The sequence below is a fragment of the Pomacea canaliculata genome, linkage group LG14, assembly GCF_003073045.1.
Source record: "Pomacea canaliculata isolate SZHN2017 linkage group LG14, ASM307304v1, whole genome shotgun sequence".
In the NCBI taxonomy this organism is placed as follows: domain Eukaryota; kingdom Metazoa; phylum Mollusca; class Gastropoda; order Architaenioglossa; family Ampullariidae; genus Pomacea; species Pomacea canaliculata.
The window spans coordinates 19,158,200-19,183,307 of NC_037603.1; the positions used below are offsets into that span (position 1 = coordinate 19,158,200).

The 25,108-nt window shown below is 40.2% G+C and overlaps 2 protein-coding genes and 4 long non-coding RNA genes across 8 annotated transcripts; 3 read left to right on the forward strand and 3 right to left on the reverse strand.

The window, feature by feature from the left end:
- The first annotated feature begins 245 nt into the window (after positions 1-245).
- LOC112554904 lies at positions 246-6,220 on the forward strand. Its single transcript, XR_003097336.1, has 7 exons — positions 246-400; positions 1,569-1,744; positions 2,036-2,156; positions 2,574-2,718; positions 3,017-3,221; positions 3,453-3,672; positions 4,018-6,220. It is a non-coding gene; the product is annotated as an uncharacterized LOC112554904 (long non-coding RNA).
- Positions 6,221-6,887: 667 nt separating this feature from the next.
- LOC112554882 (clumping factor A-like) lies at positions 6,888-11,682 on the forward strand. Of its 3 annotated transcripts, none has more exons than XM_025222948.1 (7): positions 6,888-7,167; positions 7,382-7,550; positions 7,692-9,269; positions 9,580-9,712; positions 10,303-10,805; positions 11,105-11,220; positions 11,528-11,682. In XM_025222948.1, exons 2-6 carry the CDS (start codon positions 7,514-7,516, stop codon positions 11,137-11,139), a joined length of 2,286 nt encoding a protein of 761 aa, XP_025078733.1. In that variant the 5' UTR covers positions 6,888-7,167; positions 7,382-7,513; the 3' UTR covers positions 11,140-11,220; positions 11,528-11,682. The 3 variants fall into 3 exon arrangements, with proteins under 3 accessions (XP_025078733.1, XP_025078732.1, XP_025078734.1); XM_025222947.1 differs by having other exon boundaries at positions 7,407-7,550; XM_025222949.1 differs by having other exon boundaries at positions 7,422-7,550.
- Positions 11,683-11,766: 84 nt separating this feature from the next.
- LOC112554905 lies at positions 11,767-15,112 on the reverse strand. The gene is made up of 3 exons (XR_003097337.1): positions 14,973-15,112; positions 14,177-14,481; positions 11,767-13,770 (listed from the first exon to the last, which is right to left on the reverse strand). It is a non-coding gene; the product is annotated as an uncharacterized LOC112554905 (long non-coding RNA).
- A 170-nt stretch (positions 15,113-15,282) lies between these two features.
- LOC112554908 lies at positions 15,283-18,437 on the reverse strand. Its single transcript, XR_003097339.1, has 4 exons — positions 18,361-18,437; positions 17,146-17,714; positions 16,824-16,938; positions 15,283-16,583 (listed from the first exon to the last, which is right to left on the reverse strand). It is a non-coding gene; the product is annotated as an uncharacterized LOC112554908 (long non-coding RNA).
- Positions 18,438-18,497: 60 nt separating this feature from the next.
- Positions 18,498-19,713, reverse strand: LOC112554914. The gene is made up of 2 exons (XR_003097345.1): positions 19,615-19,713; positions 18,498-18,838 (listed from the first exon to the last, which is right to left on the reverse strand). It is a non-coding gene; the product is annotated as an uncharacterized LOC112554914 (long non-coding RNA).
- Positions 19,714-20,956: 1,243 nt separating this feature from the next.
- Positions 20,957-25,026, forward strand: LOC112554844. The gene is made up of 6 exons (XM_025222898.1): positions 20,957-21,159; positions 21,618-21,738; positions 22,156-22,300; positions 23,139-23,346; positions 24,177-24,397; positions 24,697-25,026. Exons 1-6 carry the CDS (start codon positions 21,024-21,026, stop codon positions 25,024-25,026), a joined length of 1,161 nt encoding a protein of 386 aa, XP_025078683.1. The 5' UTR covers positions 20,957-21,023.
- Positions 25,027-25,108: the final 82 nt, after the last annotated feature.

Below are 25,108 nucleotides of genomic sequence, written 5' to 3' on the forward strand. Positions count from 1 at the left end.
TTAAGCACAGTGGACACAATGGTGCCCTTCGTCTTCCAGTTCCTAGGGTCGGTCTAAGTTGATATCAGCACATTCAGGCTCTGGTTCGGAAATTCCTGTTGCTCGGATCCCCGCAAGATATGGCTTACCTTATCTCTCAGCACGAGACCACGAGTTATAAACAGAGCCACGCAGCATTTCATCAGCGTGAAGTGTGTCATCGAAATCGAAACTACATTTACAGTTTGCTTCTTTCAGTTTCATCCATGTTCCAAGTATTAAGTCGTGTGGAATACCTTTCACATACAGAAGCTCTGTGCAGCACGAGTATAACCTCGAGCAGGTGAGGCAAGCAGCAGCTCTAAAAATTTGTCTTCCAGGTCCTGCCGGGTGGGCTGTACACTCAGACATACAAAGTCAGGTTGGTTGATTTTTATAAGTCGGTGGGTGGTCAGTGATAAGTCTTGGCTTTCAACTAAATGCGTGAATAATTGCACGCGCCGCTGGACCGAAAAAAAAAAGATAATCTGTGAGTAGAAATGATGTGGGTTTGTCTCCCGTGCATCGAGTAGGACGTGCAGACAAGAGTGATGTAATCACGTGATATACTACCTATCAATATGTGATGGACTTTGTGAGCGTCAGTGTGCGTGCGCGTTCGTGCACGAGTTTACTGGTCCGTTTGTCTCCATTTATTGTGTCAATCCATGCTTTTTTGAGTATTTGTTTATTTAGTTGATTGTAGAAGCTTTTGGAAGTACGGATACCACCGATGAGCCAGATTGTCGTGTGTATGTGTTTCACATCTCTTGTATATTTTTAAAATTTATTTCTTGCTGTACTTTGTCTCGCACGTCAGGACTTTTGTTCGGGGAAGAGTAGGAGTGGGGGACTGGTGAGTGATGTGGCGACACTTTACGTGACTGACGTGTGAACACTACGTGTAACGTTACCCTGCAGTACTACGTGAACGTGGGCGACCAGAGTTGCTGTCACACAAGTGTCCAGTTCTTCTGGGGTCGAATTCTCGAGCTTGATAAGAAAACGCAGGATGTTGTAATACAGCTTGCTTTGTTGAGCAGTTACAAATCTCCCATAGCACCAGGGGGCCCTTCCTACACGCCCACCCCCTCTCCTTCCCTCCACGCGATCCTGAGCCCCTGAGCAGGATCAGTTCCCTAAAGGTTGGTTGTTGCGAAGTGACTCATTCCTACCCTCTCCACCCGGTTGCAAGATAAGTTTCATTTCGCCGACAGGTGCTTTGGTGCCGCTGGAAGGCGGCTCACCTTACTCAAGTCCCCTTTGATACAGGTGTTGACAGTTTGTTCATAGTTAGGTTGCTACAGGCTTATCAGGGTGCTGCAAAGTGATCGATGGTTGCAATCAAGTTGGTACGGGTGTCCTTGTGCTATTTAAGTTAATATACGAATTAAGTGCTATGTGTTGCAGAGTAAGGCGTTCAGCATGAGGCATGTCTAAATAATGTAAATAAATACTGTATTTTTAAATTTACATGCCTCTGTGTGTGTTTTAATCCATTAGTGTTCGTGTTTCCTTTCAAGGCGTGAATGTTTTCCAAATTTTCGTAGCTTCCAAAGTCCTTGAGGTCAAGAATTTCCATAAAGACCATGCAAGACCTGCAAGAGGAGGAGGTTGGCAGCTTAGTGCAAGCCAAACAACAGCTCATCAGTGTTATTCGTGTAAAGGTCTGAACCCGATGAGCCAGGGTCACAACCTTTAAAAATTCTTATCGTCGGAAAACAGAGTGAGGCGATATATTGTATACTGTTTAATTAATTTTATCTGCTCTGAATAGCAGACACATGAGTGCAAAGAATTTTTCAGTATTAAATTTCTGTACAATGTGTAGCGATACATTCATTCCAGCAGATTGAATATTTAATTGTCTATTGAACAGTCTTGGTAAAAGAGTAGAATATAGTAAAATACCTCTTTCTTTCCGTGTATCTTTGTTTCCTTTGTTTATACCGATATATTATATAACACATTAATACGAGTTCTTCGAATTTTGTCTGACATCATCGTCTGTCGTCAGGCTGCGGCAAATCCTCTTTCATCGACTCCATCGCCGCTGCACTGTCTGAGGATCGGTGGGTGGAACACGCCATTGTCGGGTCTCAGGACCACGCCCGACAAGTCACCAACTTTATTTCTCAGTGAGCTGGTGTCCCAGTGGACACTAATGGACTGTTTTACTTTGTTTTAAAATGGTTATTGATTGAATTTTACAGGGCTTCGATGAATTGGCTATTAATTCATAAAATCATACTGACAAGGAGCGTTAATCTTGACTTATTCGTTTTGCTTGTCCACTTTATTGTGCAGTGTTCGTTAGTGGGAGAGTATTTGTGAAAACTGTATAATAAATTTTATAGTAGAGAAAGGTTTTTAAATTGGAAAAAAACCCCTAAATTTTCAGCATGTGTCGTCAAATAATTTAATCTATACAATAAATTATCGTAGATTTTTCAAAACTTGTTTGTGATGCCATGATCTTTGTGTGACTTGTTCGATTTGTCCGTCAATGAAGCTGAGTAGATATTGATGATCTGAGATTTTTGCTGACCTTCCAGATACAACAAGTGCTGTAACGGCGTCGACCTCAGTACAGAGACACTTCAGCTCCCGACACTCATTGACGTGCCAGGGCTGCTGGACACAGAACCTGCTGAACAGGTGGAGAAGTTTCTTCGTCTTCTCATGTACGGACATATACAGGTAAGTGTAACACAATAATGCTTCACTCACTCATCGATAACAGAAAAGTTAATGAAACAATAATTCAACAACTACGGTATTAATGGAACACATACGAGACAGAACGTGAAGCACAATCAGTGAGCTAAGTCATCCTCAGATATGGTAAGACAACTCTGTCATTTCAGGGAGGAGGATTCAGGATGATTTATCGCGATTAGAGAGCACAAAACAGCTACAAGAAAGTAAAATGTTGGCTTTTCCTCTTTTCGTGACTTAAAACCACTCATCTTACATTCTCTTCTTTCCGCTTTTCAAGAACCAGGAGTCCGCCCTCAGTGTGTACGAAAACTGCAACAGGGACTGGGACGATCTTCTGACGACCTACAGCACAGCATACGACGACATGAAGGTGGACCGCGTGGTCTTTGTGGCGTCAGCAGTGGACGACCTGCCTGGACGTCTGATGGACTGCGTCTTGAACGCCGCCAGACCGCGCAGGGGGGCACCGGGCTACAGGCGCCGTGAGTACATCTTAGACAGGTGGAATTAAGGTAGTGCATGAGAAACAGAGAAGAACTATTTTCTTATAAATTCTGCTGATAATCTTTGCTAGTTCTGGACAAAAATGCACAGAAACCCTCGACGAGCCAGGGGGTGCTCTCAACAATTCCAACAGTTTACAGGTTAAAGACAAACAAATAACAAACAAATCTTATCATACATCTGATAAAAGTCGCTTCACACTTCGACAGAAATTCCTGTCTATGGAGTGATCACAAAGATGGATCAAATAAACGACGAAAACAGACAGAAGTTTGAGGAGAGGAAAATGAGTTGAAGAGAGGCCTTGGTCTGAACGACGTCCGTCTGCTGTGCTGCAGCAACTACTGCGACGACACCGACCCTGACGGGGTACGAAGGGAGAGTCTGATTCCGGACCTTGATGTTCCTATCCTCCGTTTCCTACAGGAGGTGAGATCGTCAAAAACCGAGACATAAGATGTCTGAGTTCAGAGCTAAACATCCTGTATTTTGTCAGGTGAACTCAGCTGAACTTTTGCATCAATCAAAACTTACGATTTATTCCCTCATTATGTTATCGTCTCCTACTATATGTAATTATCACTCTATTGTAATTAATATTCTATCTAGTAGACAGTTTCCATCCAAATATATAACCATTATCTTTTACACAATCTACGCAGCACCACTGTTAACAGTTCACCTTTTATTTTGAGAAGACCTGCATATTCAGAATTTCAAGTGAGGATAAGCAGGTGTCAGGAGGTTTGAACTGATCTCTCACATTATGTGCAGGTTTGTGACCGCAGCATACAAATCGTCAACTCAGATGATGCTCTCCGCTCCACTTTGAAGAGTTGGATGCAAGGATTCTTTCAAAGACACAAGCAGGAGTGTCTGGCAGTGATTGTGGCCCTTTATGGAGCTCTTCAAGTCTTCTTACTTGTCTTCGTGGGCCAGTCTTTTATTAAGACTCCCGATCCCATGTCCGACGCCAAGTTAAAGGCCCTCGGAGATTCGTGTTATGAGCAATGCCTTGCCTCTGGAACTGAAGGTGTAACTTTTCATCTTGCAGCAATGCTTGCTGTCCCAACTTTCTTCATTCTTGTATTCTGTCTCCTCTTCTCTCCTCCCAGTCTATTTCAAAAGCTTCTGGGAGGAGACAGGCGTAAATAAACAACTTCGAGAACCACAAAACCGAAAAATCACAGAAGACTTTTGAGAATTTCTTAAGTACAGTCTGGGTTTTTTTAATTGTATGGGTAGGCGATACCCAACAGGTATAAGACAAAATACTTTTCAATACACTAATCATTCCATGTTGACCCTAAATTTTCCCTTTTCTACTGATGTTTGCTATATCAATGTCTATATATATATATATGTGTGTGTATTCCATCTACACATTTTACTGCTAATCTTTAAACATGCAGGTTTGTGTACATATAATTGCATTCATTGTACACATATACTTACACACTAACATATATTTGAGGATGATGATAAAAGCTCAAGAAAATTTCTAGACACTTATATTCTTAATTATTACCAAAGGATTATAAATGTTACATAAATGTTGTAAATGACACTGACCAGGATAAGATGGCACCTAAGCATCTCTCCTCGCAAAAAAGAGATTCCGCTTTAAACGGTTTTTATTCCTTGAACTAACGGTATACTGAAAACTGATTTTCTTCATTGCTTTCTTAACTTGCACGCACAACCCGACACTTTTTTCCTTGGCAAACCAAGCTATTATTATGTTCATAGGAGGAAGATCATTAATATTGTCGCTGGTACACTTGTCTTATTTGACCTGCTGTTGATGTAGGAGGAGAGTCGTTGATCTGTTATGTGGCGGGATTTTTTTTGGTGTAGTTAATTCGTTCCTCCAGCTACTGTTCATTGCTCCTCCACGAGGCTTGCAAATCCGCAGTGGGGCATGTTGTAGGGTAACCCTATGTTTCACTGTTTATATTGTACATTAAGGTTTTTGTTTCAGCTTATGCTTTTTTATCTATCGGTAGTTTACCATGGGAAAATGCTTCTCTTCAATCATAATACCTTAACGCTGTAGCTATGCTTATTTATAATTTTTAATATCAATATTATTATTAGATATTTTATAATACATTTTATTTTTATTCTCTCCTTAAAGATTTCCTAACAGTAGGCGCAGAGCGCTTTGGAAAAACAATGTGTATTCTTTATACTTTTTGTATAAAAGTACACAAAGTGACAAACACAAAGGGCACACCTCATACACACCAACAGAGAAAACAAACAACAAACAACAACAACAAACTCTGAAATGCGTAACTGCATGTGATCTGTCCTCATGTTCCCAAACCACAGGTGACTGTACATTCTCTGATTATTTGTGTGATACAAAGAGTACACAGTGGAAAACAGGGAACAGGTGTGGGGATACTTTCTTTTTGGCTAAAGAAATGTTTTGCTTGAGTTTTAAAGGAAAAAGAGAGATCTGAGTTTATATCTCATTAAAATAATTTTTTCAAAGGCACTCAGAAATCACACGTGTGTTCCGCGAGTACTATTGTCGACGATCTGATGCTAATATGTTTTTCTAGCCGGCAAAGGTGGCAGCACTTGTGAAAGCTAGTTCGCAGAATGGAGTCCTTATGGATGCCATCTTGTGAGAAAAAGAATTAATTCGGACAAAAGTTATTACTGAAGACTATCATTCTTTTAAACACCGGTGTTTCAGATTAAGAGACGATTAGAATTTACTAGTCATGATTGTAGTGAAAGAACATTTATTGCACTCGGTGTCTTGACAAATATTTGGATCCTATAAACTCATGCTGCCACCCTCGTCTGTCGCCGAGATGAAGGTTGTGAGATAAAAAATCCGTGGTTTATTGTATCATGTAAAATATGTAATACTTTGCTACATTGCTATTTCGGCGCTTACTTTCCTTTTAATATCTGATTAATTGTCAGTGGCGATCAAATAAAGGGACTTACAACTTTTAAATGTGTTCTGATCTTCCTGTCATCTTTGCAATAAAAGTGGTAGAATGTAGTACAGACTGTATGGACAGAGGTCTTCCTTCGGCATTCCGATTGACAAAAATGTCTACTGGTCGCATACCTAATCAAGCTTATCAATTATCCATTGAGTAACCTTTGGTGACTCAGAAGGTGGAATACTTAAAATAAATTACCTTCGTCAATTGACTCAAGATTTGATTCCAGAAAGAAAGCCTCATTCTCTCTCTTTATCACTTACACACACGCTCCCTCTCTCTCTCGCATCGATGAAAAACTCTGGAAATTCCCATTTTCCAGGAAACTGCATTAAAACTCTGCCTGCTTTACCTGTGGTTTCTAAAAGAATCAGAATACTGCAAGGAAGAGAGAGCGAATAGAGTAGACTAGAGTTCTTAAAAACGACCACCGCCACCACCACCGCCACCACCACAACAACACAATCGCCGACACGTGACAGCTTGCACAATAGATAAAGAGCGAATATCAGTTGAAGGAAACTGCAGTATGGTTGCCTAAGGTCGGGTTCGGGAATGATAACAAGTCTCGCCCTACAGTGCACAATATTTACAGACATACTCGTCCAGTGCCCTCGACAACGACAACAAACCGGGACATACCTACCTGTAAAGGTAAGGGAACACCGGCAGGAGTATAGCAAGCCAAGACTTGTGTATGAGGTAGACAAATGACTGGATTACAGTTTGATGAATCATAAAGTAAGTTATTTTTTTGTTTTAAAAATAGTTGCTTGTGTGCGTTTGTGGACTGGTGGATGAATCTTGAAAATGCATGTATGTACATGGAACCGTGTTTGCATCTGTGTGTACATGTGTTCATGTTCAAGCAGGATTCTGTCTGTCAGTTAACTTTATCTGAAACATTGGTTTGTGGGCTGATAGCTGGCGAGCGGGTAGAGACACAGCTAGGAAGGTAAGCAACTTGTTATGCACACAATGCAGCAAACTTTTATTTTTTTCCATAGTGTTTATCTGTTTAGACATTTGTTCTTCCGTTCTTCCTGTCTTTTTCTAGCCATCTGATCGTCTGTTTCTGTTTTCCAAAACATTTTTATCTGGTGAACTAACCAAGGACATTTTGCTTCAAACATTTCTTATCGTTAGCTGTTTGTTTGGATGGCTGCTAGGAACTTTGATAAATAACCATTCCAGTTTTCCGACCCTAAGCTTTCTCGGAAGATTACCGTCGACTGAGAACTGCTCAGCTGTTGGCAAGGCAGTCACTCTGCGACCTCGACAGGAATTTAGACCAACTCAACATGGAGACCCCATCGGAAGCCAGAGGGAAATTGCAAGGTCTTTGTCTTTTAGCATTCATCATTTTACCCTATAATACACAGTGCAGAAAGAAAAGAAAAAAACTTTCATTTAAGCAAAGTATTATACATCATCAAATTATCAAACGACAGTTAACTTTATTTAGTTAATATATTTCAGATACAGAACTAAAGAAACCCGCTCAAGGGACATCTACAATTGAGGACAATACAGCATGTCTTGACTGTCTGAAGGATGAGAGAGAGTCTGACTCCAGCTCACAGAAAGAATTAGACAAAAGCAATACAGAAGACCAACAGCCTGACTCTATCTCACCGAAAGACTTAAACGAGGAGACTTCACAAGACCGACAACCCGATATCAGTCAGAGGCTGCTAGACGAGCACAAGACACAAAGCCAACAGCAAGACATCAGCAGCCAAGAGAAGTTAGACGAGGAAAGTATACAGGATCCACAATCTGAGCCATGCAGTCACAAACAGGAAGACAGTCGTCAAGACGAAAACGATCCACGAGACCCACAGCAAGATATCAGCGACCAGAATAGGTCAGAAAACAAAAGTATACAGGATCCACAATCTGAGCCCTGCAGTCACAAACAGGAAGACAGTCCTGAAGACAAAAACGATCCACGAGATCCACAGCAAGATAGCGACCAGAATAGGTCAGACAACAAAAGTATACAGGATCCACAATCTGAGCCCTGCAGTCACAAACAGGAAGACAGTCCTGAAGACAAAAACGATCCTCGAGACCCACAGCAAAATATCAGTGACCAGAATAGGTCAGACAACAAAAGTATACAGGATCCACAATCTGAGCCCTGCAGTCACAAACAGGAAGACAGTCCTGAAGACAAAAACGATCCTCGAGATCCACAGCAAGATAGCGACCAGAATAGGCCAGACAACAAAAGTATACAGGATCCACAATCTGAGCCCTGCAGTCACAAACAGGAAGACAGTCCTGAAGACAAAAACGATCCTCGAGATCCACAGCAAGATATCAGTGACCAGAATAGGTCAGACAACAAAAGTATACAGGATCCACAATCTGAGCCCTGCAGTCACAAACAGGAAGACAGTCCTGAAGACAAAAACGATCCTCGAGACCCACAGCAAGATATCAGTGACCAGAATAGGTCAGACAACAAAAGTATACAGGATCCACAATCTGAGCCCTGCAGTCACAAACAGGAAGACAGTCCTGAAGACAAAAACGATCCACGAGACCCACAGCAAGATAGCGACCAGAATAGGTCAGACAACAAAAGTATACAGGATCCACAATCTGAGCCCTGCAGTCACAAACAGGAAGACAGTCCTCAAGACGAAAACGATCCTCGAGATCCACAGCAAGATAGCGACCAGAATAGGTCAGACAACAAAAGTATACAGGATCCACAATCTGAGCCCTGCAGTCACAAACAGGAAGACAGTCCTGAAGACAAAAACGATCCACGAGATCCACAGCAAGATAGCGACCAGAATAGGTCAGACAACAAAAGTATACAGGATCCACAATCTGAGCCCTGCAGTCACAAAGACTTTGACCAGAGCACCTTAGTGGACAGTCAGTCCAAGTGCTTGAGTTTGTCACAGCGAGATACACGGGGTGGTCAGGCGAGCTCCAGAAGTGAACCTTCCGGCACATATCGCAGACGAGACACTCGTTGGTTTCAAGAGAGAGGTGGAAGGACCTCATTTGGATCCTCATGTCTACATTTTTTGGCGGCATGTAAGTCAGAGCCGACATTTTCGTCTTCTTCCGTCATTCTTATTTATTCGTTTCATTCGTTCCTAAACTATTTTCTTTCTTTGCTGTATTCTTTGCGTATTAAGAGTTAGCTTTAAAAAAAAAAAAAGCAAAACTTTTCAATGGGTAAGGAACAAGTATTCAAAATTAACATGAAAATGAACCTCGAAACAGTGATTCAACATTCGGGAGCTAAATTATACTTCCAGAAAAGGTCAGACTGTTCGAGTCCATGTTTTAAAATAAATGTGCTTCTGGGCTTTGTCTGCATACCTCCTTTTATTCCCTCTAGTGTCTTCGGAGGACTGGCGACGATCAGCTATAGTTTCACTATCCGTTATTTCACACCTCCAGTCCCTGTCTACAACATTGCTCCATCCTGGAACACGTGTCCTTCCAACCCTCAGCCTGTTCCGCCTTTGCAAGTAGGTGAACATTCCGTCTGTCTTTTCTCACAAAAGGCAATTCTACAAATATTAAGTGAGAGCTCTATATTTGAATCTCTTGCTTCAGGATTGTAGGGGTCTTTCTGTCAAAAGAAAGAAGTAACTTTAGAAATAAATAAATAATAATATAGTGAGGTAGATGTTGAGGTGAAAGTCGTCCCCTAACCTTTTTTTTTTTTTTTTTGAAAAGGGTGAAGTGTTTCAGGTCTCACTTTTCTCGAGGCTTTTTGTCATGACAAACCCATCTTCTCTCCTTGGCAGTCGTACTAGGGTATCAAACCGGCGCATCTCCAAATTTGAATGACAGTCCTGTAACCGCTAGGCTTTCTGCCTCCTTATAATAACAGATGTTCGTTAGATGCATTTGGACTAGTGTTGCTGTAATTATACACCAAATATTTAAATGTCAGGTGGTAAGTAAGTTAGTATTGACCTCAAAACCTGCTTCCTCTTGCTTTCTGTCTTGCTACATCTTCATTTTTTCGGAATTTGGAGAAATAGGCAAAACATTTTAACAAATTTGTAAGATATATCACAAAAATGGTCAATAATTTTCAGGATGATTTCAGCTCGTCCACTGAGACCCGAATTCAGGAAAAGATGGACAAAAGAGAGTCAATCCTAAAAGCCTATCTGGAAGAAAAAGTTCAGAGACTAATGGTAAATGTGAAAAACGATGTAAGCATGTCTGTACAAGATAAAATGAAGGTGCTGAAGGAGGATTTAAATACATCCACACAGAACTACATCAAGGAGTTTGTAGGGAATCTTGAAGTCAGGCTAAACAAGTCAATAGAGAATCGACTACAAGAAATTATTTTGGAACAGAATAAAATGTTTAACAAAACAATGGAGAAGATTGAAGATGATTTTCATCAGCACAAGCAGGTCACCGACGCCGCCATAGCCAGAACAGAGAGACGCTTCCAGTCGAGGTCCAGAAGCATTCTGATGGGTGTCCTGAGTACTGTGGACCACTTGCGCACTGACCTTCTGGGAAAATTCATGGCCGTTGATGTAAAACAAGAACTGGTATACCGAGTCATAGAAGGAATGAACTTCATGAGAGCTAGTAAGTTAAAAATATACGAAGTGAACAAAAATCAACAAAAAAGTTAAATAAACACAAAAATATGGACAGGCTGTTACTGTTAAAGAATCAGACCAGGGAAACAGATGAAGATAAATAAAAACAAATACAGAAGTACCGATGAGCTTTGATAGGAAAGGAGAACTACTGTACTTTTCCTTTTAACGATTGACTCATTTATCAAATTATTTATTCATTGATATTCAATGGAACAAGGACTGGTTTGGAACAAATCATTTTTATTTTTTTTTTCTTGAAATTATTCTACTCATATTTTGCAGATAGCTGGGGCATGCTTTTTTCTTCATGGGACTAATGGAAGCTGCGCTGTACATTTATGTATGCGTTCTTCTAAAGAGTCCAAGACAAACAAACCAAACGGCACCTTTCTGCTCAGGTTTGGATGCAGGCCTCTCTGGAATAAAACATTACAGATAAGGAAATTAGAGTCCCTATCAGTCTTTTATGCTTATATTTTTGTAGTTAAGTCAGCTTGGTATGCTTCGCTTAGGAGTGAGTGATAAGTTTGTACTCGTTCTTCTCTTTCTTTCTTCATTTTCGTCTGCAGGTACATAAAGGCATATCCTCAAAGTCAAGAAAGATTTCTAGAACAAACGATGCGTAATGTTTTAATGTCTATAGTACAATGAACATAACTTTTTATATTTATATTTTAAGATTTACCAAAGCATTTTTGCTTTCAGCGGAGGTGATTCTGGTCGCTTACGGTGACCCAACGTCCAGGATACGTGTCCTCGATGACGGACTCCTCCCGACCCGTCTTTGACCCAGGTGACGTCACATCCTGCTTTTGCGGAATTGAACTCCAGGAGGAGGATACTAAGTGTGAAGGAGTCATTCAGAAGCGACATCTAGTGGCCACTATTGATCAGATGTTTACCTGAGTCTTTACTGAACGTATCGGTTATATTAACGTCTTTTGAATGCTTAAGGGAAGTTGTGAGCATTGTGTCATTATTCCTGAAATGACTCCAAGAATAGCATTGATTGACTATTCACTGTCTTTTATTAAATTAATATTCATATGTATTGCACTCCGTTTGATGACAAAAAAGATTGTTTGATTGTCCCTTTTATCTATATTCTCAGCCATATTCCGTTCTTTGCTAAAAAACAATATTCTCTAGCACTAGCCTGTCTTACAGAATGCTTATTTCACTCATTTCTACTGGTTTGTGAATATTTTTACTTTGAAATGTATTTAAAAATACTTGATAGAGTGTTTGTTTCTTTGTGTGTGTGTGTTCTGTTTTGAGATAAGAATAATACTCAGTATAGGATACCTGCATATTAATGAGAATACAGAAATGATTTTAATTTCGGTGACAGCTAGTAAAGATTTGATAACAAAGATCACGTAAACTGCTGTGTGGTTCTATTTATAACCTGTAACATCTTCCCACCGGAGAGATTAGGAAATGGGAAAATTTGGGTTTCCTGGAAAACGGGAATTTCCGAACCCGATAGTCTTGAGAATATTGACGGAAGTCTTGTAATCTTCACGTGAAAGTAAAACAATTGAGTTTTATGCAAATGTGCAATGATGGAAACACTTGATGAAAAATGTAAAATAATAATAATAATAAAACAACAAAATTCACTCAATTCACTCACTCCTGTCTGCGCGTACATCGCTAGAGATTCGCGGGAAAAAAAAAAAGGTTTATGGGCATTTCCGATAGACATTTGTTTTGTGATGTGTGTGAGAGAGAGATAGACAAAAATAATAGTGTACCTTTTATAGCCTACTTACCTTACCCTAAAACACACGCTTTGATTGGTGATATTTTTATGCATTATTTATAATAGAACAAAATAATTTCCATCCCACATGCCTTTGTGCTTCTAACGGTTGTCTGTTTGGTTGTGGACTGGTTCATACTTTCCTGTTTGTTCGTGTTTTCCATACAGCTCCATGCACAGGAAGCCATGGCAGCGGGGGTCTATTGTAAACTTACTAAAATGCACAATACATTTTCTATTTGTATTAATACGCTTCAAAATTTTATTGACAAACTAGTGCTCGGGGATGATTTTTGCTGCTTTACCCAACAACAATAACAGTATAAATAGAGAACTATTAACACAAACAGCCAAGTAAAATATAAGTAAAATAGTTATTTATTTTCAAGCAATAAATCTTCAGTTGCACACAAACAATCTAGATATGATAGCGTTCGGAAAAATGTGTTTTCAGGAGGAGAATATACAAGAATATTTGAAATAGTGCCAAATGCGTGTAACAAAGCTTTCTGCCTGTTCTTTTGATGCAAATTCATGACTTTATGGAGAATGTAAAGGTCATCCCCTAATCTTTTCAGGTAGTTGGGTGTGGGGGGAGTGTTAGAGACTCACTTTTCTCGGGGACAGCTTTAGGTGAGGGTCTTGCCCATCTCCTCTCCCTCTCTGCCTTACCTACCTTCCCTCCCAGCCTTCTAAGGAGTCAGGTACCCTTTCCAGCCCGCTGGGTCGACTTGGAAAAGTTGGCTGCGCTAATCGGGAATTGAACCAGCGCGCTCTCAGTTCGGACGCTTCCCCCATAGCGGGTTATCAAGGGTTCACAATATTCTTTGCAGTGGTCAGACATGGATCACTTCCCTGTAGTTCCATTAACCTAGCTCTTGTGATGTCATACTCAACCGGTGATATGTTCAACGACTGTGGTTTTAGTTGTCCCCCCTACCTACTTTAAGCATACACAATGACAATAAGTTCATACAAAAATCTGGTCAATAGTGGCCACCAGATGCCGTTTCTGATATGCACTGAATGACACCTTCACACTTATTATCCTCCCCTTGGATTTCAAGTCCCTCAGCACAGGATGTGACGTCACCTGTGTCAGAGACCGGTCGAAGAGAAGTTCATCTTGAAGGACGCGTATCCTGGACGGTTGGGTCACCGTACACGATCAGAATGACCTCCGCTGAAAACAAAAATGTTTATCGCTTTCATAATTTGCAATAAAATGAAATTAAGCTGCGTTATTCATGGACTGAATTTCAACGTTGTTCCTTTGGCTATTGTAAGTAATTAGTGATGTGTCGAGCGAAAGTAGTAGCACTAGTGAAAACAGCACAAGTAGTAGTCTCGAACAATCTTTAGTCTCTGATATAGTCTGGCACAAATTTCTATGACTTATTCTTGTACTTATTCCATTTAATGTGGTAAGCCTCTTCTCTTACCAATTTAAAAGGACCTTCATAAACATTCATTCTACATTCATTATAGACGGATTATTAAAAAAAACAACGAGGCTACTACAATAATACTTAGTAGTCTATTAGACAAGTTACTACTAAGGTCGTGTATATCAAACTTCAACACTGTACCTCCTCTGTCACGAAGTGTCTGCACTGTGTCCCGCCGAGTGCTTCCCATGTGAAAGTCGTCCTCCAAGATCAGCTGCCGTTCATCCGGGTTCACAAAAACCAGAGCCAGTCGGCAAGTGGGGATGTTCAGGATGTCATCACGTGACGCGATCACGTAATTCATGATGTGCGCATGCGCTGAACGACGTGAGTTTTTTCGATGATCTCGTTCGTCCACCTCTTGAGCTGATGAGGTCTCGCTCAACGAAGTAAACTATGCACAGCGTGTTGTTGTCTCCCGTGTCTACTCGAGCAAGAGGCGCCACCTGTGGATGACAATCTGTTGGTTCAAAGACAGTTCAGTATTCAGTATACCATTCCCTAATCTATCATCCTGTCCGTCCATCCCCTGAGCTGATTAAGGTTTCGGCCAACGAAATAAACGATGCATTGCGTGTTGTTGTCTTCTCTCTCAATTCGAATAGGACTCACCTTCTGCGAATGGTAACAGGATTCTTTGAGCAGTAGAATAAGTTTTTAGTATTCCAACCCAATCATCTCTAAATAACCCAAGAAAGGAAGCTCATATGGACAATAACTAGCCACTGTCTGATGTCAACGCTTCCTACTGGCACTTTTCAATGTTGACTTTTGAAAGCATTACACCAAAGAGAAACTGAAAATTATCAACATTACATCCCTCCGTAACCCACCCACCTTCACAACTAACTCACAAAGTAACAAACAAATCGCTAGCAAGATTTATATTCTGAATGGTCTGTAGGACATTTTACATGGCACAGACAAGGAGCCCCACCTTAACTTGAGGTCTGGGCTCCGGCAATCTTGGTCTCGGATCATTATTTAGAAAGATGCAAACGTAAAGAAACAGAACGACTACCATCACCACAATGAGAATAACAAGTTACCCCCAGGTACCTGCAAGGAAATAAAACAGTAATTTATGTAGAAAGGGTGGCTTGTGATGGTCCAAACGTACACCTCTTTCAACACATAATTAATTGAAAAAAAAAGAAAAAAACCGTGAAAGATTAAATTCCTTTTCTTCTAATTAAATATGCATATTTATTTTATTTATTGAATAAATAAATTGATCAATGATGAATTAAATAGTCAAAGACATAATTCATTTTTACTTAGTAAAATAATTATATGCTATATTTATTGTATTTACTGAATAAATAAAGGATGAATAAGGAAATAAATTGTCAAAGATTAAATTAATTTTTTTTATAAAACATTTGAAACGTTATATTTATTTTTATGTAGTTTTCTATCTCTGTACTTGTTGATCTACATTGATGAAACTGTCTTTTTGCCTGCCTGTGCATACTTTTAAATTTATGCATTTGTGTTAATGAATGTTTGTCATGTATTTGTCTTCCATCTGTCTACCAATAAATCAGCTGGACTTACTTGCTCTCATTAGGTTCATGTGTTCTATCACGCGGTATACTAACTCCTGTTTCGCCTCCACGAGAGCAAATTTATCGAGAGTTTCGTTGTAAAAGTTGTCCAAAGTTTTGTTGAAAACTTGACGAGTGTTTCTGAGCCTCGCTTTGCATCGTCGTTCTTTCTGTGCTATCGTGATGTCATTGGCTTGTTTGTGTCGTTGAAGATCCTCCTCCACTTTCTTCATCATTTTTACAATTGATTTGTTTTGTTCCTGAAGACCCTCCTGAAATCTTTTTTCTGCTTGGTTTAGTCTGGCATTTAGAGTTTCCAAAACATCACTAATACCTTTCTCTAGAGATGCATCACATCCTTCTTCAGTTTCTTCATTTTATTCTCAGTCTCTTCACATCTTTGTTCAATCCGGGCTATCGTGTTGTCGGTGACCTGTTTGTATTTTTCAAACTCATCCTCAATTTTCTTTAAATTTTCAATCGTCTTAGTATGGTCCTGAAAAAGCTCCTGGAGTCGATTTTCTGTTTGCTGGAGTTTGGAATTTAGACCCTCCACAGCATCATTGACACGGTTCTCTGTGAATTTATTCACATCTTGTTTTAGCTCTCTCAGTTTATCTTGCAATTCTTGTGTACCGTCCTTCACTCTTGGCTGTCTCGGTGTTTGTGACTTCTCTGAATTGTTGAAAATCTTCCTCCACTTTCTTTATGTTTCAAAGTATTTTATTTTGCTCACCGAAATAACATCCTGTATTCTACTTTCTGTTGACTTGTTCAGACTAACTTTTAAACTTTCCACTATATCCTTGATGCGGCTCTCTGTAGAAGCATTGTATCCTTCTGTAGCTCTCTCATTTTACTGTCAATGACAGAAATGTTTACAACCTTCGTGAAATTCTCCAAAGTGTGAATTCTTGCCTTCAGACCGACCTTAAGGCTATTCATTCTCTTGTCGAAATCTCTTCCTGAATCAGGGCCTTAGTGGACGAGTTGAAATCATTCTGAAAATCAATCATTTTATGTTTCTCCATAAGGTATATCTGAATGGTTCTGGCCTGAATTACATGAAATGTATAATTTTATTTATATATATAGAGATAGTGGCAATGTGTGTTGTCTGCGTGTGTTAGTTAAAATATTTGTTGAAGGTAAACATTTCAGAAAATCACAATTATCTGAGTGTAAAGATGTGTTTTGAACTTCACAGTAAACATAAAGATTAAGTAAGACAAGTCTCTCACACATGGAGGGATGGCGGGACACATGTCCCAGTCATGACCAGAGCAGCAGACAGGGTCCGGAAACTTGCCCCATGGACTGATGAAGCTTAAGCTGATCACCAACAATCCCAAAATGCTAGAACGAATAAAGAAAGAATATAAACATCCAGGAAGGTGGGCTAGTCAGAATACAGACAAACACTAGAGGCATTCTATATATCATTATCATATTAGTTCAAGTGTGTGTGTGATACAATTGAGAGGGAAAAAAGGTTAGGGAAGAATAAATGAAAGAAAATGGACGGAGTAGATAAAGAAAGAGAGAAGGGAGGAAGATACTCACCTTCTGCCGACACTTATTGACATTTTGGCAATTAGTGTCCTTGTTTTGTTCCTCTGTCCAGATGTTGAGCCCGGTTCTTGTCTGAATGTTGTGTTGTCAATTTGCTTGGAGGGAGTTGAATTACTTTCTGCTGTTTGTGTACAGCCCTCGTCCAGGTTTCTCAGTATCGTGTCCTTATCTTGTCCTGTGTACTGTCCCGTGTAATTCCTCTCAGATTATGACGGATTCTCTGTCTCTTTGACAGTCAGACAGCTGGTTGTATTGAGATTCTTTGGTGTTGTGGGGTCTCGGTGTCACTAGAATCACGTGTTTGAACTCCCTCTAGTCCTGCACCATAAGCATATTTAAGGCATGAAACAATCTATAAGAAAAAAGTAATAAATCATGTCAAAGAAGCAGCACTGATTTAGAAAAACAAAGTCGCCGACCGATGCTGTGGTGAGATTCAAACAACAGAAAAAAAAAACAAAAAAACTCATACCATTAAACTGAGTGTTGGACGGTGGCGCTATCAGCGGAAGTTATGTGTCCTCAACCTGGTAACCCGATGACCCCTGATTCAAGGCCCGCTGTAGAACATTCGAGATAAGGGTTACATGATCGATAATGTTCGTGACAGACGATTTATTTGACAGTAGCAGAAAACTTGAATTAAGCAATAGTGACTGATAGTTAAAGTTTAAGCTGGCTGACAGTCAGCCGGTAAGTTACAGGCTGACAAGCGTTCAATAAAATGTACAGAAACATTGACATGTGAACAGTCAGCGAGTTCAAGAATGTCAGAAAGAAAGTCAGACAGACATACAGAAAGTTAAATGTATGCTGTGAGAAAGTTGAATAAAAAAAGACACTTTTTAAAAAAAAGCTTTCTCCGTTGTCTAGATATAAAAGGATTTGCCTGTATTTGGCCAGAGTTACGTGTAACAGTAAACACAAACACACAAACACGCAAACACGTGCATGCAAATACGCTCATGCACATAAATACACACAGTTTAATGTCACATTAATTACTAATATTGTACATATATACACACACATGAACACACATACATGAACACACACACTCTCTTTCTCTCTCTCATTCTCTCTTCTTCGCTGTCTCTCTCACAAACACACGGACGCACACAAAAACCTCACGCGTACAACTTTAACCCCTGATACGCCCACAAACACCAGAAAAGACCCCAAGAATAAAAATTAAAACAACTGTACCTCATTCAACTGATTCCAGTGGACGACGACGACTCAACAGCAGACTGCAAGTACACCATGGACACAGGCACCAGTTATTTACTGCTGTCCTTGTACTTTCTCTTTCCTTCGGTCTGAATCGCAATCACCGGTCGGTCTTTTTTTTTAATCTTCGGATGAACTCGTCTGTCTCGTGCGTTGATGCGTGACTCTTGACCTGGGTGTTACAATTATCATATGAACTTTCTAGTGCATGTGACCAGCAAGGTCAGACATTATAGAGACAATGTGCAGATGAAGCAAACACAAAACTTTACTTTCGGTTTCAAGATTTTCTCCGAAAGCATTTGTCAATCAATGAGGTCAGCCGGGGTCGTGTGAATGACGCCCACAGCTGCTCCGTCTCCACAAGCTGTCGCTAGAGGCCGCTGATGGCAAACAGGTAAGTGATAGTTGCTGCTTGGCTTCACAATAGTGTAATAATTCAGTTGATATGACCCTGGTAGGAAGTAAACATAAACATCAACATTTCGCCATCTAACGACACGAGGACGGTTGTGCGGGTGAGCAAGATGGCGGAGGGCTGTAAGAGACTGGGTGTCGGACTACGTGTCAGTACACTAACCCTCCCACTACACCTCATGACTAGGTCAGTGGTGGTGTATTATATAGAATAGGGAAAACCTGGAATGACTGTCATGCAGTGTTGTTGTTGCTGTTGACAAGAAGGAGTTTGAATTTTGTCTTTATCTGTACACATGATTGAAAAGGGAGAGACAGAGAAACCTATTTATAGATCGGTGGCAGGAGGAAATCAAAGTGAGATAGTAACCTTTAGAAAATATAGAAAACAAAGAGGTAAAGCCTTTAGCAAGGCAGTACGGGAAGATATGCAGACATATAGAGGAATAGGCAAAAATTCGTGAAAAGCAAAATAAAAATATATTTAAGAGCTTGTCTGGACGTCGGTTACATTTATATTTGGTCAGAGCTGCATATACCATCACACACACACACACACACAAACACACGCATGATCGCGCATACACATACAGATACACGCGCTAGTACCTATTTACTATAACTTGTATTCATAATATCTATCTTAGACAAACACGCTCACACGCGCATGCGCACTCACAAACATAAAGTACACATACGCGTATCACACTCGCGTACAAAGACACCAGAGCTGCACCGTTTTTTTTTAACTTTTAAAGGATCCAAAACTATAAACAAAAGTGAAACCAGAGAGAAAGACAAAATAGTCCGCACCTTACACACGTCAACTAGGGGAATTCCACTACCCCGGGTAGGGACTGGTGTCAAGCTATTTACTTGCCAGTTCTACTTTCTGTTTCGTTTTGTCTGGGTCACAATAACCTGTCAACCTTCTCCGATAAACTTGTGTAAACTGTGGACTGACAGGCGACATCTGGGCCTGCCCTTTACAACAACACCGACATTATTTATGTTGTCTTGCAAACAAGGTAAAATATTGCAGCTCAGGTGAGACAGACACTGAAGACTAAGTTAACTTTTGGTTCAAAGATTTTCACTGAAAGTGTTTCTCGATTACATTGACTGTGGTCGGGTAGTATATATACAGTGGTTACATTTATAAACATGGCAGCTGCTTTTTTTGACAAACACTTCTGTTGACGACTACTTATCTTTGCTGATGGAACACAGGTGAGCAGGTTTTATTTGGTTTCATAAAAGTTTATACAGTAATTGTTTATGTAAACATAAACATTGCTCATTTCAATGTCACGACTAGACGAAACTAGTTCGCATCGCAGAAGACAACATTTTCATGATTAAAATGTACAATCTGTACAAGTTCCGTGTAGTACTGACCTCAAGGTGTGAAAGGTGTGAGTAAATCGGGAGAGGAGAGCTGAGGCATTTGAGAATAAGTGACTGAGGAGTGTGCTCTGGATCTCATAACACAGAGAACATAAAATTAATGACTTTGTAGGAAGCATGGTTGCTACACTCGTAGACACCAGGAACCTCTACTTTCAACAGTCGAGTGACGTAAGCTGGTCTAGTTTGGTCATGTGACTCTGCGCGACTCATTGTAGAAGACTATCCTTCAAGAGGGTAGTGGTCAGAGGAAGAACTGGCTTACGAAGGTTAACGACTGGACTGGTTGTCCTGGTGACAATCGCCAGAAACAGGCGTGTGTCGGGTATTTTCACCTGTCACGTCCATTCGTGTGCAACGACAGGTATCAGTAAAGGAACAGATGACATGACTGATATCTCGTATTGATAATGCTTTTTATCAGCCACACACTATCAAAATTGTATACATCAGTTGACTTTGGAAGACGTTTTGAAATAAGGATATATTTAAACAAAATAGAATGTTTATTCGTTTCGTTTCGCCCCGTAACTTTTACCGGAGGTACCAGTCGCAGGAAGACATGATGGAGCGTACCCGAGGTGAGCCAGGCTGGCGGGTCTTGCGACAACATGAACAGGTCCTCCAGTGGACAGCATATCCACTCCGTCACATTAGTCACCCAGTTTTTCTTTTGTTTGCCACAGTGTCGATAGACCAGTCTCGCTTTGAACGAACTGAATGAACCACAAGTAGCAAGCAGCAGCACAATCGAAACCAACACTAGCGCAGCAACAGCAGGAACAGGAGGACAAAGGAAAGCCAGAGTATCAAACATGGACGAGAAGGTGGTCATGCATCGAGAGCAGCTGGTTAGCAAGTGCCGAGACTACATCAACATGATCTGTGAAAAATGTGGCCGCAAAGGACTTGGCAGAAGACCCTTAAATATAGCCATCGTGGGGGCACAGGGTGAGTGCTTGTCTTCTCTTTTCCATTAGGCGCCTCTAAAGAGTTGATTCAGAGGATAATTCTCATTTTGTCTTGCGGTACGTTTTATCTGGTCATAATATATATATACACAATAAGTATAGATACCCATAGTACACATGGTATCACGCATTCATAATACATCTGTAGTAGAACCAAGATAGCATACAATCAAACACCCGTAACAAAAATGTGTATTATACAGAATTTTGTAATATTGTATATATACACAAATGTGAAAAACTTTTTGAACCAACTGTAGGAATGAGCATTCTTCTCGAACAAGACTCTGTCCTGTTATACTGAGCCATAGCTTTCCAGTATCATACCTACTCACTGGGGGTTTCAGTAATTTCCTAGAGTACCATCCAGGTCATCATTAAAAGATCGCTTATGTATAGTATTTGTAAATATTCAATACAGAATGTATGTGTCAACAGGTTGTGGAAAGTCGTCCTTTATCAACAGTCTGGCTGCAAGTCTGTCCCAGGACACTTGGATCGAGTATGCCATGACTGGCTACCGTGATGGCGTCAATCCAGTCACTAATTATATTTCCCAGTGAGTAGTCCATTCATGTAACTAACATATGACCACACACACATAATGTTTCTCAATTATTAACAGTAAACATCTATCTTTCCACCAAATGTTTTGATTAAGCTCAAGAAAAAAACCCTCTTAATATCAGTACATCCAGGTATGCACATACAGCCATTCATTGTTACATCGCCAGAGTTGTCTTTGTCATTTTGCGCTCATAGCTAATTAGTTTTTTCTTTTGAAGTTTTAAAGGCATACAAAGATAGAAACCGTGTTGACAAGATAATCTCAGCTGTACTGTATTTAATCTTTGTTACCAGCGAACAGACCTTTGGAGACAAATATCTGCAGGTTGACTTTGCAATGGCCTTTGTTTGCTAAGCTAATGTTAAACAGTGTTACCTGCACTCACATGCTCTACAATGGCCATTGCAGGTACCCAGAATGCTGCAACGGCGACCGCCAGATGTACAAGACAGTTCTGTTGCCTACCCTCATTGACATACCCGGGCCGATAGATAATGATGTGGATCACAGGAGAAAGAAATTTCTTCAACTTCTTTTTTATGGCCATGTAAAGGTAGGTCAGCTTCTTCACGATCAACCAATTGAAACAACATAAAAGCAATCTATGTATTTCTAGGGGTTATTATAGATGTTTAAGTTTCTATATCAAAACAGATGTACAAAAAAATTAACCAAGAACATGTCCACAGTCCACCTGCACGTCCAGAAACGTTAAATGTAAATGAGCGTGCTTATACAGGTGTAAGTGTGTTTTACTTTGTACCACATGTCCAGCCATTAGTTTCCACGCAGAAGAGAGGCAGAGATTTAGGAAAGCATTCATCGTCTTACTAAAGTTTTTAAGGAAATTCGGATACATTTACACACATCCCAGACTTCTTTTATCAACCATATTGAAAAATGTTGATAATAATATCACTTGCAATCCATGTGTTACAGTCAGGCCCGTTCTTAGCCCCCGCGGGGCCCGAGGCAAAAGGCATGTGCGGGGCCCTCACATAAATCCAGCAATAGCTCAATGCACGAACGTTCATGCGCGATAAATCCTCGGTGGCCAGCAGCCTTCTGTCTCCAAGCGCGTCCAGCGAGAATGTGATACGACTGACTACACTTCCATATGCCTAGTTACCATATCAATCAAAAGCGCGGGGCCCCTTGAAGCGCGGGGCCCTAGGCAGTTGCCTCGTCCGCCTGCCCCTAAGCACGGCCCTGGTTACAGTAACCTTTATTACATGACTTTGTTTTGTTGTACTGTATTTGCATTCTTGAAATCATCCAATTTAAATTCCAATTACATTTAAAAACATCATATCTACATCCATGTCGTAATCAAAAGTTTGAGTTGTTCAAGAATGCTAAAATCATTTGCAACACGGAATTTCTACTTTCAGAATTCAGCCGCCGCCACCCAGGTGTACGCAGACTGCGACAGACGCTGGAACGACCTCCTGGAGAAGTACTTCATGGTATACAGCGACATGAAGGTAGACCGGGTCATCTTTGTGGCCTCAGCAGCCAATGAGAGACTCCCTCACAGTCTGATGAAGTGTGTCATGGACGCCGCCAGACCTCCACCCCACTTTCGGGGTCTCAAACGCCGTAAGCACGAGAGTTTCTCGAGACAAAATTCCGCCTTCCGAAGTCTGTAGCTATTACTATACACAGGAAACTTCTTTTAAGAGGATGCCCTCAGTACCTAGCTCTGTACCTACCTTATTCTTGTAGGGTCATCAGGGTAAGAGGCTAAAGGTAGATGTTGTTACAACGTTTCTGCCTTTCCTAGTCAAACACGAAACACATTTAACTCTGTTTGTCTGTCTCTCTAGTTGAAATTTTGTAATCGATATTTCACCCATTTCCGATCTTGATAGTGGTATGAAATTTTTACCAATTACTCATTTCAGGTGACCATGCAATCATTTCCAACAGTCCATTTAAAGTAAAACATATATTATTCATTTTGTATGAAATTTTATAGGCCGAATTAAGAGAGATAACTATAACTTGCTAGTCCCAAAGCAGCAGTTACCTAAGCAGACAGCACAAAGAATCAAATACAAAAGAAGGAAAAGATATAAAAAAATGTGTTTTGTCCAAGTTACTATTAAAATTTAAAATTTGTAAGTTGTATATAGTTGATATTGAATTAAAGAAGGAAATAAATTCACATTTAAAACGAAATAAATCGAAAACAATACTTAAAAAACTGAAGCGTTTGAAATAAAATAATTACTACTTTCTTGTCAAAACATTGAAATAAAACATTACTATCATGTAAAAGTTACCAAGAGTGCCCTTCACTTTAAAATTTTAAGTTTCATGTATTCAAGAAAATCCCGAGAGCTAGAGGAAAAAAGTTATTCTACCCTTTTTAGTACATTTCAAATAAAAGTGTGTTTACAAATTTTCTTATTTTATTTATTTTGCAGAAATTCCTGTCTACGGAGTGCTTACGTCTCTTGACAAAGTCAACTATACGAACAGAGAACAGTTTGAGACAAACAGGGAGGAGTTCATGAAAGCCCTGGGGCTGCACGAGGGTCGACTCCTGTGTTGTAGCAACTACTGTGACCTCACTGACCCCCACAAAGAGAGATTTAGAAACATTCTTCCCTCACTTGACCTGCCGATCCTCGAGTTTTTTGTGCAGGCGAGCTAAAATAAGAAAAACTTCTTGTAAGATTTAGGAATAAATAAAATGTTTTGACTTTCTAAATATTTGTTAATTTTGTAGAATATTTTCTGATGAAGAGCACAGAAGAATCCAGAAGGTTATTAGAGTCTAAATTCACTAAGGTAGGGAACTACATGATTTTCAATGATTAAAATAACATCGTTAAACATAAAAGTTTTTGGAACACCGACTGTATCCTTCGTATTAAATGACTAATATTATAAACTGTGCTTTGATCGCACAGAAACGGTAACCATCTCACCTGTGGGTTTCAGGTGTGTGAACGCAAGGTACACACCGTACACGACGATGACAAGATGGTGGACTTGCCTACGCAGTTTCGTGGTGTCTGGCGGAAGTTGGGGTCCACCTGGCAGCCAGTAGTTTTCTCCCTTGCTTTAGCTATCTTTGCTTTCATCCTGATGTATATAGTGCACGCAGCATTCTTCACCTCCGAGCAGGACATGCTACAGGAGCGAGGTGATAACGATGACCAAAATATCCGTACCCTAAGTAAGGTGCTACAGTCAACCTCTTCTTTCCGTATCGCCATAGTCACTGCATTGGTCACCTTCGTCATTGCAATGCGCTGTCACTTTGATTAAGATAGTTAAAGCTCTTGAGGAATGCAAGTTTTGTCTTCCCGTGTCATTTGGTAAAACATAGTGCAAGATAACATATAATTAC

Bases quoted from the DNA above. Each gene is read 5' to 3' on its own strand.
- LOC112554844 (XM_025222898.1), top strand. From the start codon at position 21,024: ATGGACGAGAAGGTGGTCATGCATCGAGAGCAGCTGGTTAGCAAGTGC. The intron at 21,739-22,155 runs GTGAGTAGTCCA...TGGCCATTGCAG, and splicing joins GTCACTAATTATATTTCCCA to GTACCCAGAATGCTGCAACG. The intron at 24,398-24,696 runs GCGAGCTAAAAT...TGTGGGTTTCAG, and splicing joins TCCTCGAGTTTTTTGTGCAG to GTGTGTGAACGCAAGGTACA.
- LOC112554882 (XM_025222948.1), top strand. From the start codon at position 7,514: ATGGAGACCCCATCGGAAGCCAGAGGGAAATTGCAAG. The intron at 9,270-9,579 runs GTAAGTCAGAGC...TATTCCCTCTAG, and splicing joins TCTACATTTTTTGGCGGCAT to TGTCTTCGGAGGACTGGCGA. The intron at 10,806-11,104 runs GTAAGTTAAAAA...CATATTTTGCAG, and splicing joins AATGAACTTCATGAGAGCTA to ATAGCTGGGGCATGCTTTTT.